This window comes from Stomoxys calcitrans, chromosome 3 (assembly GCF_963082655.1).
Source record: "Stomoxys calcitrans chromosome 3, idStoCalc2.1, whole genome shotgun sequence".
Lineage (NCBI taxonomy): Eukaryota > Metazoa > Arthropoda > Insecta > Diptera > Muscidae > Stomoxys > Stomoxys calcitrans.
Window position 1 is genome coordinate 188,050,535 of NC_081554.1, and position 18,356 is coordinate 188,068,890.

An 18,356-nucleotide genomic window follows, 5' to 3' on the forward strand; every position below is an offset into this window, starting at 1 on the left:
ATCACGTAGCTACCATAAATAGCCAATGACAATTGAATTGAAATCGGTAGATAGGTATTTTATGGGTATGGAAAAAAAAACATTAAAATATTTGCAAAAAAATTACTAGGACATGTTGTTAGGTTAGGTTGAAAAGAGGGTGCAGATATTAATCCCCCCCCCCCCCCCCCCCCATGCCACTATGGACATACACCTAAGCCAGTAATCGGCTTGTTGTGAGCTCTAAAAACTATAAAGTATCCTCTAAAAGAAAATTTTAAGTTAGGAATTCCGTGCTACTTACAAAATCCTTAATTGTTTTCAATACCACTCCCCTAAGATGGTTTATGTCTGATACTGTGTCTCTACATCTAAGTGCCGGTATCTGTTGGACGCGAAAGCCGGGCAATGACAAAGGAAATGCTCATCTTCCCCTCATGCCCTACACTTGCTATCACTTGTCGCACCGATTTTTCATAAGTGAGTTCGTAGTTCTATGTGTCTCGTTATGATACCAATGGCTATACTGACCTCCTTCTTGCTTCCTTTCAGTAATAGCCTTGCCTTCTCACGATCTAGATCCCCTAATTGGATTTTCGCCGTCCTACCGACCGTTTCGCTGTTTCACAATGTTACATGCGCATTCGTCGCCCACTCCCTTAACTCGGACTCCGTCGACTCGAAAGGCTTCGGGTTAACCAAGTTTATTGACGGCACTCCTCTGGCCTACTCCGTCAAATCGTCTGCCCTTTTATTTTTCCTTACTTTTGCCATCCTCAGAGAAGGCGTTAATCTCCTTCTTACACTGCAAGACTTTTCGTGACCTTACCGTCCTGGTTGTTATTGCCCTTATGGCAATTTTACTGTCGGTAAAGATGTTCACATTCGACGTCCTTGCATTACTTCACGCATTCCGTGATCGCCGGAATCTCCGCCCGCAGGACCGTATTATAATCAGGCAGTCTAAAACAGATCTCAGTCCCTGGGTTCTCAATGTAAAGCCCCAGGCCCCTACTGTCCTCTAGCTTTGATCCATCCGTGTAACATGATCATCCAGATGGCAATACTAGGGTTCCGTCAGTCCAAGACTGTGCCTCTGGCAGCAGTGCCTCGCACTCGACTTCAAGGTTCATCTCAGGTATCCGATCGGAAAACACTTCCCATCCATCCTGGTTTCCTATCGTCGTCACGATTTTACCGCGATGGTATGAGCTGCTCCCATCCTCAATCCATTCTCCCTTCGCCTTAAGTCTCATAGCCGCAGTGGCTGCCTCACACTTAATCTGTATGTCAATAGGTCGGATATCTCAAATAGTCTCCAGTGCCCTAGTGGGCGTGGTCCTCATCGCTCCGCCTATGCCAAGACAACATATTCTCTGAACCTGTTGTATGGTCCCTATGTTGCACTTTTTCTCCATAGCAGTCCACCAAACTACAGAGGCGTAAGTAAGTATTGGTCTAATCACGCTTCTGTAGAGCCAGTGGACTATCCTAGGATTCAGGCCCCGTTTCGAGCCTTCGGCCCGACGACTGTGAGCCTCCTGAATGTGACACTTCCAATTCAGTTTCCTGTCCAAGACCACATTTAAGTATTTGACCTTGTCAGAAGATATCGAAATCGTCTTATTGTGGTAACGTGGTGCATTAAATTGGCCCACCTTCGTTTTCCTCGTGAACAGGCATATTTCAGACTTCTCTGGGTTAATCTTTGAGACCTCTGGGTCTATCCCAGTCATATGTCATATGCAAGACCCTTTCGACCCATCTGCATAGCTCGTTCGGATCCTTACCCCATAGAAGTATTATAACATCGTCTGCATGGCAGACGGGTTCAAATCCCTCCTCAGTCAGCATCCGTAATAGGTTATTGATGGTGGTCACCCATAGGAGTGGCGATAAAATGCCCCCCTGCGGCGTGCCCTGTGCCACTTTCTTCCTTATATTTATGCTATGGGACACACAATCTATCCACCTATTCCTTAGCATATGGTTTATCCAGTCTCCAAGGACCGGATCCACCCGGTACTGGTCTAAGGATTGGGTCAATGTGTCGCTCCGCACATTGTTAAAAGCCCCCTCGATGTCAATTCATACCGCCAGAAAAATCGAAGGATTTTTCTATTTTATGCACTACCTCGTGCAGGGCTGTCTCCACCGATCCTCCCTTGGCATGTTGTTTGTATTTGAGCAGTTCGCTGGATGTCATACTCTTTATCATGGTGTTCACAATACGTTCCATGGTTTTGAGTAGAAAGGACGTAAGGCTAATGGGTCTGTAGGCCTTTGGTGTCGCATAACTTGCCTTGCCGGGCTTGGGTATAAACACCACCCTTGCCTCCTGCCAGGCTTTCGGAGTATATGCAAGTCCTAGGCACGCTGTGAAAATTTTCGCCAGACGAGGAGCCAGATAGTCCTGCCTCTTTCTGTAGTAAGGCCGGAAATATTCCATCAGGTCCAGGTGACTTAAATAGGATTCCTTGACCATAAATTCCGTTATTATGAACCTTCGATCAACGTCATTATTCCTATTAGAACATGCTAAGAGGGAAGTGTAAGTGTGGTCTAAATGTGAAGCAGGAAACCGCTAGCTAAAATTAAATTAAAATTTATACATTCTTGACCTTCCCTCAGGGATTTGTTGTAATTGCTAATGTTTTTGCTAGGGGGGTACAACAAAGAACAAAATATGGCGTAAAGAAAAAACTATCCTTATTTATGTATATTTAGAAGCTCTATGCAAAAAAGCCTCCCCAACCAACCATTATTATCAACCTAACCACTCCTAGGACATTATTTTTGTGTGTGTTGTTATGCAGTGAATGTTAATTTCTTTTATTACAAAGCAAACATTACTTCATGATAAGAAAAACACCAGGGTTATACGTAGCATGATGAGAGGCAGAGGAATATTAAATATGGCATGGTAAATGTTGGAAGCATGACAACATTTTTCATATTTACACTACAACATAAAAAACCCTCCAGGATAAGCAACAAAAACGGCGGGAAGAATAAACACAAAGGCTCAAAGAGGAAACACACCAAAGACATATTTGTGTTAATAATACAACAGCAATACCAGCAGCCTCATAATATAGGAGCCCATTTGCTGGAAAACATCATCAACAACAACGGCGACAGCAGTGACAACGACACAACATCATCATCACGACGACATTCAACGTTAGTTCGTTCTTCTCTTCACAGCCAAGGCAAAGTGACAACGCCCCAAATGTGGTGGTGATATTTCCTTGAGCGTTTTCCATAACTTCCTTCTCCTTTTCTTCAATTTTTTTTTATTCATTTGCGGACATGGATACGAATATTTACTTGCCGCACTAACTACTATCTGTTTTTTTTGTTTTGTTTTGTTTTATTTTTGCCTTTCACTGCAAATTGTTGCTCCAGTTCATAATCGGACAGGCGCACGTTTTTCCTCGTTTGAATTTGCCTTTTGCGAATTGAAACTTTTTCGTAGTACACCATTTCCAAAATAAAAAGAGTTTATTAGGTAGTCTAGAGTGCCTTGCACTTGCACTTGTCCCCAAGTGCAAGGTATTGGTGGCCCACGCTAAAAGTCGCGGCATAAGAATTTACTGGCCACTGAAAAGGGGCATAATCCATGTGTGGATTATGTGCCTTCGGTTTCAATAACGAAATTAATTAATCCAATCAATTTTTTAATTGAAATTGCTTCAATCACGAAAATGATATCAATCACAGTTTTTGACAGAGGCTAAAAGTCGCGGCATAAGAATTTACTGGCCACTGAGAAGGGGCATAATCCATGTGTGGATTATGTGCCTTCGGTTTCAATCACGAAATTAATTAATTCAATTAATTTTTTAATTGAGATTGCTTCAATCACGAAATGATATCAATCACAGTTTTTGACTGAGGCTAAAAGTCGCGGCATAAGAATTTACTGGCCACTGAGAAGGGGCATAATCCATGTGTGGATTATATGCCTTCGGTTTCAATCACGAAATTAATTAATCCAATCAATTTTTTAATTGAAATTGCTTCAATCACAGTTTTTGACAGAGGCTAAAAGTCGCGGCATAAGGATTTACTGGCCGCTGAGAAGGGGCATAATCCATGTGTGGATTATGTGCCTTCGGTTTCAATCACGAAATTAATTAATTCAATTAATTTTTTAATTGAAATTGCTTCAATCACGAAAATGATATCAATCACAGTTTTTGACAGAGGCTAAAAGTCGCGGCATAAGAATTTACTGACCACTGAGAAGGGGCATAATCCATGCGTGGATTATGTGCCTTCGGTTTCAATCACGAAATTAATTAATCCAATCAATTTTTTAATTGAAATTGCTTCAATCACTGTTTTTGACAGAGGCTAAAAGTCGCGGCATAAGAATTTACTGGCCACAGAAAAGGGGCATAATCCATGTGTGGATTATGTTCCTTCGATTTCAATCACGAAATTAATTACTCCAATTATTTTTTTAATTGATACAGCTCCAATCAGGAAAATGATAATACCAATCACAGTTTTTGATAAAGCTGATTGAAAAATTTTTCAATTAAAATATATTAAAAAATTGATTGAAAATTTTTTAAATTTCTAATTATTTTTTTTATTGACCCGATTAAGAAAACCAATGGAATTTTTCAAACTTTCAATTCATTTTTAAATTGATCGAATTAAAAAAATTATAGAAATTTTCGAAATATCCAATCAATTTTATAATTTAATCAATTAAAAGTTTAATTGAATAATCACGATAGCGGTCGAACGCGTAAAGATAGTCGCTTGAAATTTTGTACAGAAACTAATTATTGATGTAGGTCGTTAGGGGGCCTTATCGGTTCAGATTTGGTTGTAGCTCCCATATAAACCGATCTGACTTCTTGAGCCCTGGGAGCTTCAATGTTTGTCCGATTTCGCTAAAATTCTCTAGATAGTGGTTTGTTAGGACTTCCAACAACTGTGGCAAGAACGGTTCAAATCGGTCTATAACTTGATATAGCTCCCATATAAACCGATCTCCCGATTTGACTTCTTGGGCGTCTGGAAGCCGCAGTTTTTATACGATTCCGCTAAAATTTTGTAGATAGTGTTCTGTTATGACTTCCAACAAATATCCCAAGTTCGGTCCAAATTGGTCTATAACCTGATATAGCTCTTATATAAACCGATCTCCTGATTTGACTTCTTGAGCCCCTGGAAACCGCAGTTTTTGTCCAATTTCGCAAAAATTTTGCATGTAGTGTTCTGTTATGACTTCCAACAACGCTGTGAAGTACGGTCCAAATCGGTCTCAAACCTGATATAGCTCCCATATAAACCGATCTCCCGATTTGACTTCTTGAGTCCTTACAAGCCGCAATTTTTGTCTGTTATGGCTGAAATTTTGCATGCAGTGTTCTGTTTCAACAACTGTGGCTAGTACAGTCCAAATCAGTCTATAAGCTGATATTTTTCGCAAATGCTTGTCAAAGAGACAAATGTCTTCTCTCTCTGTTTCTCTAGTGCTCAAAGTTTAACCGTTATTTTATCATAAGAAATAGATAAAAATAATATCCGCATTATTTATTAACTTGAAATGTAGTAGTAGTAGTAGTAGTAGTAGTAGTAGTAGTAGTAGTAGTAGTAGTAAACTTCTTTATTGAATATTTTCATAAAAATACATTTCTTTTTTTTACAATTCTAAGAAGTAATTTTATAACTTAGCGACAATGTAAAATACGTCTGTCGCATTATATAAGCATTTGCTTATTTAATTGAATTCATTTATTAAAAGTTGCCTATATTTATAGCTCAATTCGAGATAATTTATTAATTTGTGCCAATTTTCTTCTTCTGTACCATCAAGAATGTTGAAATGTAAAAATTAATTTTTTTTTTCTGGATATGGTGTAGCTAGTAATAACACAAAACTGTCTATTACATTTGCTTTTGTTTGCATACTTTCTTCCTGATTTTGCCCGGCTCAAAAAAAGAAAAAGAAATGAGCTTCTCTCTTAGATTCAACTCGCCTACACTTACTCACACTGACACGCACACACACTCTGTGTAGTTGTCAACAGCAGCCATCGTCCTGCCTTTTGCGGTGCTATTGGGTTGCCACATAGATCCATAGTTGTCTTGTTGTTGGTAGTACCAGCCTAAATGTTTAACTAAGGCTCTTTTTGCAGAATTCGTAATGTGACAACGACTATATAAAAATGTTTTTGCGTAATTTTTCTCTTGTTGTGTTTGCCATTAATGGAAGAATTGGGTCAGTCTGTAATTTTTTGAAGACCCGCAGCACATTAAGTCTTTTGACATTTGTTGTGAGCGTGTGTGCGTGTGTGTATGGTGGAGCTTGTGCGGGTGTTTAAGAAACTACAGCAAGGCACACAAAAGGAAAGTATTTACAGAAGACGAAAAAAAAATTGACTACAAAATGCGCAAAATATTTTGCTTTAGGAACACACAGAGCTATTTTCAGCCCCATTTCATGTTTTTGCTTTGTGCCAATGAAGCGAGCAAAATATGTACCATTCCCTTTGCCCTTTTGTTAACTCTTCTTGCCCTTCAATTCAGTTTAGGAAGTTGTCTCTACTTATGTGCGGAGGAGCATATAAAAGGAATTCCCTTCTGAGTTTTTTTTTTGCAAACTTTGCAAATTATTTACAAAAAATTTTGCTAAGTTAAAAATTATTACTTTCTACTCCTTCCCTTTTAGGCGTCATTATGGGAAAATGTGTGTGTGGCGCTTACAAAAGATTTTTTATTCATAGATTTTTTTCTTTTATGTGGAAAATTTGGCATTTTATAGAAGTTTAGATGATCGTTAGGATAGCGATAGGGTCAAATTGTGGGTGTAGAGTTTTTTTTATGAGATATTTCTTAAAGGGATGTTCCGGGAAACTATGTATAATTTAAGGAAATTGTTGCAGGTTTTTATGGTTTAAAGAAAACGAAAAACAATTTTCTGAACTTCAAAGAATTTATTTGACTATATTCGGAAATGGTCTGTCGACGTATAATACATACGTCGAAAACGTCGTAAACCTAACCAAAAAAAAATATTTTTTTTTCAAAGTTAAAAAATAATAAGAAAGTCTTACAACTAATTTAAACTTAGGGAATTTATGACTATGGCCACCCTGGTGCATAGGTTAGAAGGTTCGTCTATAACAGAAAACGTCTGAGTTCGAATCCTGGCGAGCACATCAAACACATTTTCATTTAATTTTACTACATTCTGTATTATTTTATTTAGCTTTTTTACTTCATTTTAATTTAATTGTTATTGTGTTATTGTAATTGTAATTAAATTTATTTCCTTTAATATATTTTTATATATTTATTTATTTAATTTGTTATTAATTTATTAAATTTTTTCTATGTTTATATTTTATTTATAATTAAATATTATTTTAAGTTAATTTTTTTACATTAATTTAATTTTATTTCAGTTAATCTGTTTTATTGTATTTTTATTTAATTTTATATATTTTAATAGAACCCAATAGTAAATAAATAAATTACAAGCAAAACCAAACATATGGCAACATTCCATATCAATCTCAAAGTGAAAAAATGCAACTCTGCACATGACTGGCGACATTTTTAGCATTGCCATGTGCAGCTGGTTGAAAGCTAGACTTATTAATTCATTTCTTTTGCCAAAATGTGGATTCAATGCTGTATTCCCTGTGTGGGATCCAAAGAAAAGATTAATAAAAACAAGGTTCGTTAGATAAACATTCCAATAAGAAAGTTTTGAAAATCCCTCGCACCTAGTACTTAATTATAAAATAAAAATTTTCTAAATTATTCAATTTTTTGTATTATAGCTTTACTTGTTATGCCTACAACTAATGGTAATATTTTATTTATTTCCTTGCAGAAAACTTGCCGCTTTCCCAAATTGGAAGATTGTGCCCATTTCCACTATGAGCGTGTTCAATTGGGCCCACTCTCTGTACGCTTGGTCGACGATAAGTCAGAGCTCTTAAACAGCAGCATTGCATCACAATCGATTGGTGGTGATATAGCTGGCAGCACCTCTATCACATCACAGGGGCCCCCATCGCTGCGTACCTTTTCCCCATCCTCTTGCTGGTTCATCATCAAAGTGTTTCCCCATCGTTCAGATTCATTCCTGGTGAAGCGATCTTTCGATAATATGCAAATGTTGGATGAAATGTTGCATCGTTGTGTCTATGATCGTAAAATAAGTGGTCTCAAACATCTCTCAGAGGTGGATTTTAAAAACGAAGAGGAAGTTGAATACGCAGTTGCCAAATATTTGGAAAGATTTTCCAAAATAGCCTCAGATTCTTTGACTTGTGGCACCATATTGACTTGGTTGCAATTGGATAATAAGGGCAGACGTTTGCCCTTGGCCGATGATGATACTATGAGAACGATAAACACACCTGCAGTGGGTGCTGCATATGGCGTAAGACGCTATTTGGCTCAGGCTTCTGATGAAATATCCATAGAAGTGGGAGATATGATCTCTGTTATAGATATGCCCTCGCCGGCCGAGTCCATATGGTGGAGAGGTAAAAAATCGCATTTACAAAAGTCCCACTATGAAGTGGGCTTCTTTCCGCAATCGTGTGTAGCCACCATAGGTGACAAAATACCCAGACATTTTCCCATGCCCGCCCCTTTGGTGGGACAAGTGGAGGTATCGCCCACAAAGCCAGTGTTACGCAAACATGGCAAGCTCATAGCCTTTTTCCGTTCATTTATTCTGTCACGACCCTCGCGTAGACGGCTTAAGCAAAGCGGCATTTATCGGGAGCGTGTATTCTCATGTGATCTTTCGGAACATTTACTCAATAGTGGTCAAGAAATACCCATGGTATTGAAATGTTGTGCTGAATATATTGAAGAATATGGCATTGTGGATGGCATATATCGTCTATCGGGCATAACATCGAATATACAAAAGTTGCGCAGAGCTTTCGATGAGGAACGCATACCGGATTTGGGTAATCCAGAAATGAAACAGGATATACATGCGGTTAGTTCTTTACTGAAAATGTATTTTCGTGAATTGCCCAACCCCCTGTGCACATACCAGTTATATGATAATTTCGTCGAGGCCATACAAGCGAAGAGTGAGAGCAACGACAGGTTGAGGTTGATGAAGGAGACGGTATTGAAACTGCCTCCGCCACATTATAGGTAAGTGAATGCTGATAGTTCGACTAGCTTCTTTACCAGTCAGTAAATTTTTCTTTACAAATTAAATTTTTTTTTTTAAATTTTTACCAAATTATGTTTATTTATTTTTTTCCATTCAATTTTTAATGAATTTGTTTTCTTTCAGAACCTTAAAATATCTCTCCGAGCATTTAAATAAAATCTCTCAACATGCCGAACGCACTGGAATGACTGACAAAAATCTAGCCATAGTCTGGGCTCCCAATTTATTGCGTTCCCCAGCCTTGGAATCTGGGGGTGTAGCCGCCTTGCGTGGTGTAGGTGTCCAAGCTGTAGTCACTGAATATTTAATACGTAACTGCCATTTAATTTTTGATGCTCTCGAAGAGGCTGCCATACGGCTTAGTTATATTGGCACTCAGGCAGCCGCTCCCGCTGCAACTGCCGCACCAACAATCGATAATCGTATGGACTCCTTAACCGATTGTGAGAGTTTATTGGTGGAACAACGTGAACACGATCAAAGCATATCGTGTATAGAAAGGCCGAAAAGTCTAAGTGCCGGTGGTCCAAAACTGATAAGTTTGGAAGAGGCTCAAGAGCGTCATCATGGTTTCGATATGAAACAATCCATGCCCATTAACATGATATCCAGTGTGAATTCGGGTCAAAATATAGGCTCTTACATTGAGGTGGGTGGTGGGCCCTCCAGCTTGCCGGACAAATATCACACCGTGTTGTCGGCCCCAAGAAGTTGGCAAAAACGTAAAACGCATTCCTGGAAATCTCTATTCTCACGCAATCAAAGACCCGTTAGCAATGGAGCTGCTCATGATCTAAAGTCCTCCATAGTGGTAGCTTCACGCACTGACAATGACTCCAATTCACCGCCTCCCAGGCACAAAGACGCTCCACAAGTAACATTTGCCGATGCTGATTCGATTATTGGTGTCAATGGTAAACCCTCAAAGAGTGCTCTAATGAAGCGTGAGGAAAAACATAAATCCATTGAATTGTTTGATACTTCACGCTCCTATTGTGGTGAGCCAAGCAAGCCAATTGAGGTGTGTGTACGCTCCAATTCCATTGATAGTTTGCGCACAGCGGGCCATTCACGTTCGGTGTCGCATGATTCATACTTTGATTTGTTGCAATCACCGCAAAGAGGTCACATGACAACATGTCCCTCGAGGTATGTATGGCTTAGGGCTGTGGTTTGAAATATTCTTCTAAAAAATTGATTTCTACTTTCAGAGAACTTTCCGAATTGGGCCTGAATTTTGATCGTGAAGAGCCGGAGATGCGCATATTCTCTGAAAGTGAGTCTTTGGTTAGTTCACCACGTGTGGGCAAAGAAAATATTCCTCCCTCCTCGGGTTCAACATCGCGGCGTATCATGCGTGCTCGTCCCGAGGAATTTTCCAGTCAGACAAATAGTGTAAATCCCAGCCCCAAGAAGCAACCACGTCTCAATCTATTGTTGTCCCCCAGCACGGCAACATCCACAGCTAGTCCCAGTAATTGGTCTCAACAATCTGCCAGTGGCAATAACACTGGCCTAGGTGGTGAATGCCATAGTGATGCATGCCATGAACACAACAGCGATGAGAGCTGTTGCAAACGTTACAAACTGGAAGATCAACTCTCCGATATACAATTCATAGACTGTGGCACGCCCGAGCATACTGTAGCCAATACACAGACATTGTATGCCAGTGTACAAGTGCATGCCCCTCCAAAACCTTCCCTTTCAAAATCATCGCTATACGGTTCTGCCGAAATTCCTTCACCCACCAAACAAAGACAACAACTGCCAATTGACACTCAGAAAAAGTCAACGAATTCTTCGTCATCTAACTCCAATAGCAGCAACTCGAAAACCACAAATACTCGCTACAGTTATCCTTCGGTACAACTTGGCTCCAAACGGAAAGACCAAGATGTGGGCAATGCCAATAGTAATACCAAGGAAAGATTTAGTTATCCCGGCACGGGCATACACAACGATAGACGTTTGTCTTCAAATGAGACCTTTGCCAAAATGTTAATTGAGGAGGTAGAAGCGGCGACCGCTGCCCATAAAAAGGAAGAAGAAACTCAACAAACTAAAACCAGGTAAGTGGAAGATGGATTTTTGATATTTCCCATAGATGTTGGTCTTTATATCAGTTTTCTTTATTACCACTAGAACTGTTTCCTTTAGTGCCAATCAGTCTTCCAATAATTCCACTAACTCTTCGCCAAAACCCTTGGGAGGACATCATTTGAGGGCCCAGCCTTCACATGATTTGCTTAAAGTCAAGAATCGCAATAGTTATTGCGTTAGCAATGAGTCATTGCAACAACAACTGCTGCGCAGTTATTCCGGCGATATAACCAAAGACCAAAGAGCAGATAATGCCACGCACAAATCCCTGGTGATGGGCATCAATGAAATGGAACAGTCCAAACTGTCGGTTACACCCTCATCGCCGATTCAAAGTCCCCGTTATTCATTATTGGTGGGTGATACCAGTTCGGAAAATAGCTCTGCTGTGAATACGCCACAACATGATTTGGATCCCCTAATGGTGTCATCGGCCATGTCAGGTATATCGGGTATATCAGGAGCCTCCTCAAATCAAATGCATCAAATGTTGTTGGGTGTTGAGGCCAGCAGTTATTTGGGTACATCGGCCGAGAGCATAGGATCCAATGTAAGTATGGTTCATAAATTTGAAGGTATTGTCAAATTGTTATGTTGTTCCCATTGCAGATGATGGAAAAACGTGATATGCAAGCCTTGAAACGGGAATTGTCCTTGGATTTGAATCCCGTGGGAGGCTCTAAGCTCTCTGCTGAGGCTGCTGGTCAACGAAACCACAACCTTATCTCTCCCAATTCCAATTTCACCGATAACACCAGTCAATCGGTGACGCCCAGTGAATATGGCTATCAAAATTTGCAACGTCAACTCAGCATGCACTCGCTCATCGAGACAGATGAAAATTCCCCTGCCTATGAGGAATATGAAAATACTCCCAGCAATCTTAACTCGCCCATGAAATCTTTAGCTAGTCCAATTAAATCTACCATTAGCATTACTTATAACCTAAAAAGTCCTACCAAGGAGGAAAAAGCCAAACAGCAACCCGCCTCCTTTTTAAGGCGCAAAGAAGACCAAAAGAAAACCAAACCCTTGGAGACCTCCTTTGATGAGAGTACCGTATACGAGCAAGTGAAATTCTTTCGCAATTCTGTTACAGAAGTCAATCAAATGTTGAACGATGAGCGTAAATATCCCCAAAAAGAATTGGAGAATCTGGCCGAAGTCGAGGAGCTGAGTGAAAGCGAAAAAGACTCAGACAAAGAGACACCCATAGAGAATTACGAAGACATGCAAATGTCCGACGAGGAGAAACTTTTGTATGAAAATGTTGAATTACGAAAACCGAAGAGTGTTTATCAAAATCTCATGGGCGAAGAGATGAAGGCTTTGCTCAAAGAGGAGTCCAGCAATGCCGATAGTTATGAAGATCCCGAAGTGGAACTGGACAGTTTGGATAGTATTAAGGATCAGGAAACAGAAACCATAGTGATTGCTGCCAGCACCACAGCCAGAAGATCTCCATCGAATTTCAGTGTCAAAGAATTGGCTACCAAATTTGAGGTATCACCCATAGAACAAATGCCTGCATTTGACTTTTCCGTCAACAGAAGTTCTATGAAGAAGACATCGAACTCCTCGTCCACCCATCCTGAACGTTCTTCGAAGGTAAATAATAAGCCACAATCGCCAAGTTGCCAGCAGAAATTGACCAAAACGCAACAGATAACCAGATCATTAGATGAAAATGCCTTCATACGAGAATTTGGCAATAAGAATCTCCAGGAATTGAATCTAAAAAGTTCACAACAGCTGCCACAGCTCAACGAGGCGGGCAATAGAAGAAAAAGCTTCGATTTTACTCGACCCAAAACCTTGAATCCTCCTAAAAGACTACCCGGCATGGCCATAACAGAGGAGTACTGCTCGACGAAATCCAATGACAAGTCTTCTCTCAAGATTGATTTGCCAAAAGAGAAAAATTTCAATAATCTCATCCACACAGATTCCTCACTAGAACATGACTATGAAAGATCCGAATTGAAGATAACCCCAACCACAGAGAATCGAATTTCCTTGATACAAAACAATGTCCATCCGGAAAATACTGCCGATCTTAATAATTCCAATGTTTCTACAAACTCAACAACACCATCGTCCACCAACATACCCAAAGTTTTGTCAGGTGTCAAGCTGGATAGGGAGAGAATTGATCGCATTAAAGAGGAAAGGCGACAGCAGCTGACACAAAAATACCATGCTGATTCATTTAAGTCAAAATCCAAAACAGATTTAAATATTTCCAAAAATGACGATGAGAAATTCTCCACTGACAACACCTCGCTGAGAGTTAAATCCAAGTCCAGAGCTGACATGCGTACTCTACAAAAGGATATGGATAATCTTAAGGAATTTGGACGCAATCCCCCCTCTTCGGCTGTGTCGGAGACCACGCTTAATACCCAACATCGAGTTCGTAGTATATCCGATGAGAAAAATCAAAACAACTATGAGCAGACAAATACAAACAATGGTGATATGATGAAAGATTCCTTTACCAAACGTTCCCAACATTCTCTCAACAAGGTTCATACAACGAAAGCCTCTAACGTGGGTGGTAACGATCAGGAAGAATTTTCGGCTAGGGCTACAGTGCAGAAATTCGAACGTAAAAGCATGGATTTTGCAAATGGCATGACAACACCAGCCGCAGTGACAACGACAACGGGAAACCGAGAGCGTACCACGAAGCCAGCTCATGAGTTGGGCTCATCGGGATTGTCGCCAGCGGCTAGGAATAGTATATCTTCCAAGTAAGTTGAATGAAATTAAAATATTTTATTAAATTTATTTAAGAATTAGAGTTTAAGGGATACATCGACTGATTGTATGTATGCTGTACAAGGAAAATAAAAAAAAAATTTGTTAGGGGACCAATCTTTTCTATATGGAAAAGTTTGGGGACCAATCTTTTCTATATGGAAAAGTTTGGGGACCCATCTTTTCTATATGGAAAAGTTTGGGGACCAATCTTTTCTATATGGAAAAGTTTGGGGACCAATCTTTTCTATATGGAAAAGTTTGGGGACCAATCTTTTCTATATGGAAAAGTTTGGGGACCAATCTTTTCTATATGGAAAAGTTTGGGGACCAATCTTTTCTATATGGAAAAGTTTGGGGGCCAATCTTTTCTATGTGGAAAAGTTTGGGGACCAATCTTTTCTATATGGAAAAGTTTGGGGACCAATCTTTTCTATATGGAAAAGTTTGGGGACCAATCTTTTCTATATGGAAAAGTTTGGGGACCAATCTTTTCTATATGGAAAAGTTTGGGGACCAATCTTTTCTATATGGAAAAGTTTGGGGACCAATCTTTTCTATATGGAAAAGTTTGGGGACCAATCTTTTCTATATGGAAAAGTTTGGGGACCAATCTTTTCTATATGGAAAAGTTTGGGGACCAATCTTTTCTATATGGAAAAGTTTGGGGACCAATCTTTTCTATATGGAAAAGTTTGGGGACCAATCTTTTCTATATGGAAAAGTTTGGGTACCAATCTTTTCTATATGGAAAAGTTTGGGTACCAATCTTTTCTATATGGAAAAGTTTGGGGACCAATCTTTTCTATATGGAAAAGTTTGGGGGAGTGATGCCGTTATCGTACAATCGTCCGCATATGATACGATATCTATGCCGTCTGGTGCTGGTGGAATGGAGGAAGGTAGAAGTTAAACAGTGCCGGAGATATCACCCCGTCTTGGCAAACTCCCTGTTTAACTCTACGGTGCTTCGACTTTTTATCCATAAAAGACTGGCGACCATACAGATAATTCGCGACCCAACGTTTCATTGCTTTCTGAAGAGACGTGTTGGCGATGTCCCCAAATAGTTTGTTATGGCTGGCCGTATCGAATGCCTTCGATAGATCCAGTCCCAGGAGGACCGTCTTGTCACATGGCCTGGGCTGATTGAAGCCACGGCAAATGTGCGCGGTGATGGCATGCAAAGCAGTTGTTGTGCTATGCAGACCTCGAAATCCATGTTGATGCACGGCGAATGGAAATTCTGGTCTACGGGGCTCGGGAGGAGTAATGCTACTGAACGACTCCCCCAAACTCGGGTTTATTTTAGGCTTCAGTAACGGGATCAATCTGCCCTATAAGAGTGTCCAAAGACAGATTGAGGACAGTAGAAAGGTGCTCAACTCCACGTTAATCCAGAATTCCAACGCCTTGGATGATTTGGCGCCACGGATGACATTTGTAACTTCGCCCACAGTAAATTGTGGTGGCTGTCCATCTGCTCGGAGACCACGGATACGGTGAATGGTTCTCCTCCTTGCCCTGTCAGTCTCGGGATGCACAATAAATTGGCGGTTTAACAACCTGGCGCATCTCTTCGGATCAGTCACGGTTACGTCGCCAAAAGTGAGTGAGGTCCTGTCATCCCGTCTACCGGGATTTGAGATTGACTTAACAGTAGACCACAGCTTGCCTACACCGGTGCCTAAGTTACATTGCTACAAGTGTTTCAACCACAAATTCCGCTATGTTCGTTGACTTCCCTGTGTATTTCCAGTTTCAGCTCGCTGATTCTGGGGTTAGTGGAGTCCGTACAACGAATCCCATTACGATCATCTGTTAGTACCACTGACTGCGCCGGAAAATTGGGCCGCACTTGGGGTATTCGATCAGCTGGTTTAAAGCGAGCGGCTGCTGCGTTAATGATGTCTCTAAATTTGCTCTCAGCAACTAGCATATCCGAGGGGGTGCCAATTCACTGAAGCGGTGATTAGTGTACTCTCTAAAGCCAGCCCAATCGGCCTTCTTCTGATTGATATGTCCGGCGTTCAGAGGTTATAAAGTCGGGTGGTTGGTCGATGGTGAGAGTTATGGGGAGATGGTCTGCCCCCAAAGACATGACGACTTGCCAGGATACGTCACTCGGGATATCAGGGGATGCAATTGAAATGTCTGGAGATCTGTTCCACCTCCTCGTTATCCTAATGGGGACATTCTCATTTACCGTGCAAAACGTGGAGCCTTTAATCTGCTCTACCAAAGCTATTCCCCGCTCGCCGTTACCTAGGGGAGAATGCCATGAAACGTGATGCGCATTAAAGTCTCGTAAAACCAGACGATTATGCCCAGATAGTAACCGACTTATGTTGGGATTGTAAGCTTGGCCATTAATCAGGATACAGCTACCAACCGGCGGTAGCTGTATCCCGCCACGTTGTATAGCTCTATCTCGGCAGTACTGGACCTGACTGCTATCCGCATGCACTCCATGTAGGGGTCACTAGCGCCAGGCGCTGGCGAAATGGGTCTTTATTGCACGGAATGGTATTGGGTTGCCCAAAAAGTAATTGCGGATTTTTTAAAAGAAAGTAAATGTATTTTTGATAAATCTTAGAATGAACGTTAATCAAATATACTTTTTTACACTTTTTTTCTAAAGCAAGCTAAAAGTAACAGCTGATAACTGACAGAAGAATGAATGCAATTACAGAGTCACAAGCTGTGAAAAAATTTTTCAACGCCGACTATATGAAACTACTTAATTACTTTTTGGGCAACCCAATATATCACGAAGACCAATCCCAGACATCAATTTCTTGAGCGATCCTTATGCAGGTGTTGGTCAGCTTTGTCTCCTGCATCGTTGCGACCAATATATCTTTCCGACTCATAAAATCCACAATCTTATCGATCTTGCCACGGAGTCCGTTGCAGTTTAGCTGCACAAACGATACACTTGCCGGCACTAGCCTGGCAATATTTGGGCTGGGATGCTGCCGCTGCGTATATTGCTGTACAGGAGAGGTCGGGGGGGTCACATAGTCCGACGACGAGGACGCAGAAGGCGACGACGACGACGCTTGTGACCCACTGCTGGCTATGTTTGCACATCACCTTTTGACATAATGACTATACTCCCCTAGTGAAGTGAGGCCAAAGCAGTATCGGAAATGTACCCACTCCATGCACCGGTTGCACCTCACCAACGCCTTCCGATGATGGAGGTGGTTCTGTCAAACCTAACAGAACAAGTCTTTGTGTTTTGTTGTTGTACACTGATCAGCCGTTGAGAGGAAAACCAACCTAAGTGTTGATATTTGTTAATAAGCTTAATGGACTAATTTAGATTTCGTTTATTAACATACTCTCACTCAACTCATTTTTCTTAACCTAATGTATAGGCGAATATAAAGCGTGCTGACTTTCGTCTTCACAACCTATAGGCAAGAGTGTATGCTAGGGAGTGAACCAAAAAAATTTTTTTTGCGTTAAAAGTCAAAAACATTAGACCAGCATATACCATATACATTCAAACTTATTCAATACCTCCTTCTCTTTTAATATACAGCATGTTAATGATTTTTCCTTATTTCGTTTTATTGTTTCAGCCGCGAAAAGATTTCTCCACAATTCTCCATACGCGATGTAACGGCTATGTTTGAATCTCGATCACAAAATCAGCAATAATGAAAAGATTCGTACATATGTAAGCCTACACAACAACAGTGAGAAGGAAAATTAGTTAAAATAAAAAAAAATAAACTTCATACCGCCTGGACGTCACACAATAATAAATATTAATAGTAGATATTTATAATAAAAAAAAAATACAACAAAAAAACACAACTTACAAAAATTATCATAAACAATTTTTTGTGAATTAAAAAAATATGTTTTATATGAAGAAAAAAGAAATATATAAAAAAATTAATTTAACATTAAAAAATAGTATTAAAACCAAAACATCACACTCACAAAAAACAAAACACAATTAACGACATCAAAACAATTGATATTACAATATACAAAAACAACCAAACTATATTTCTACTAAAAAGAACTTAACTTCTTGATAAAAAAAAAAGAAAAACAAAAATCTACAAAAAATCTTAAAAATGAAAAAGGCAATCCAAAGATGTTAAAAAAGCTGCATATAGCTTTTAACTAAAAAAACTTTTCTTTTAGGCATATATTGAAAAAGAAGAACCTAAAATGCTTACTTTCCTTTAAGCTACTGAATACCACTTTTTATACAATTTTTACTTTATGTTGTAAATTAGCCAGAGTCTCTCTTCCTCGTTTTAAGAATTTATCATATAAATAAAATAATTCTAATGATAATTATGTTAAGTTT

General features: G+C 39.9%; 1 protein-coding gene across 3 annotated transcripts in view; it reads left to right on the forward strand.

The window, feature by feature from the left end:
- The window catches only part of LOC106081385 (GTPase-activating protein CdGAPr), a 216,471-nt gene extending 198,639 nt beyond the window's left edge, over nucleotides 1-17,832 (forward strand). For all 3 annotated transcript variants that reach the window (XM_059364676.1, XM_059364677.1, XM_013243296.2), the window contains 6 exons: nucleotides 7,844-9,135; nucleotides 9,281-10,306; nucleotides 10,369-11,229; nucleotides 11,303-11,810; nucleotides 11,870-14,013; nucleotides 17,611-17,832. In XM_059364676.1, the coding sequence (XP_059220659.1) occupies nucleotides 7,844-9,135; nucleotides 9,281-10,306; nucleotides 10,369-11,229; nucleotides 11,303-11,810; nucleotides 11,870-14,013; nucleotides 17,611-17,689 (5,910 nt within the window). In that variant the 3' untranslated portion in view covers nucleotides 17,690-17,832. The remainder of the gene's footprint in view (nucleotides 1-7,843; nucleotides 9,136-9,280; nucleotides 10,307-10,368; nucleotides 11,230-11,302; nucleotides 11,811-11,869; nucleotides 14,014-17,610) is intronic.
- Nucleotides 17,833-18,356: the final 524 nt, after the last annotated feature.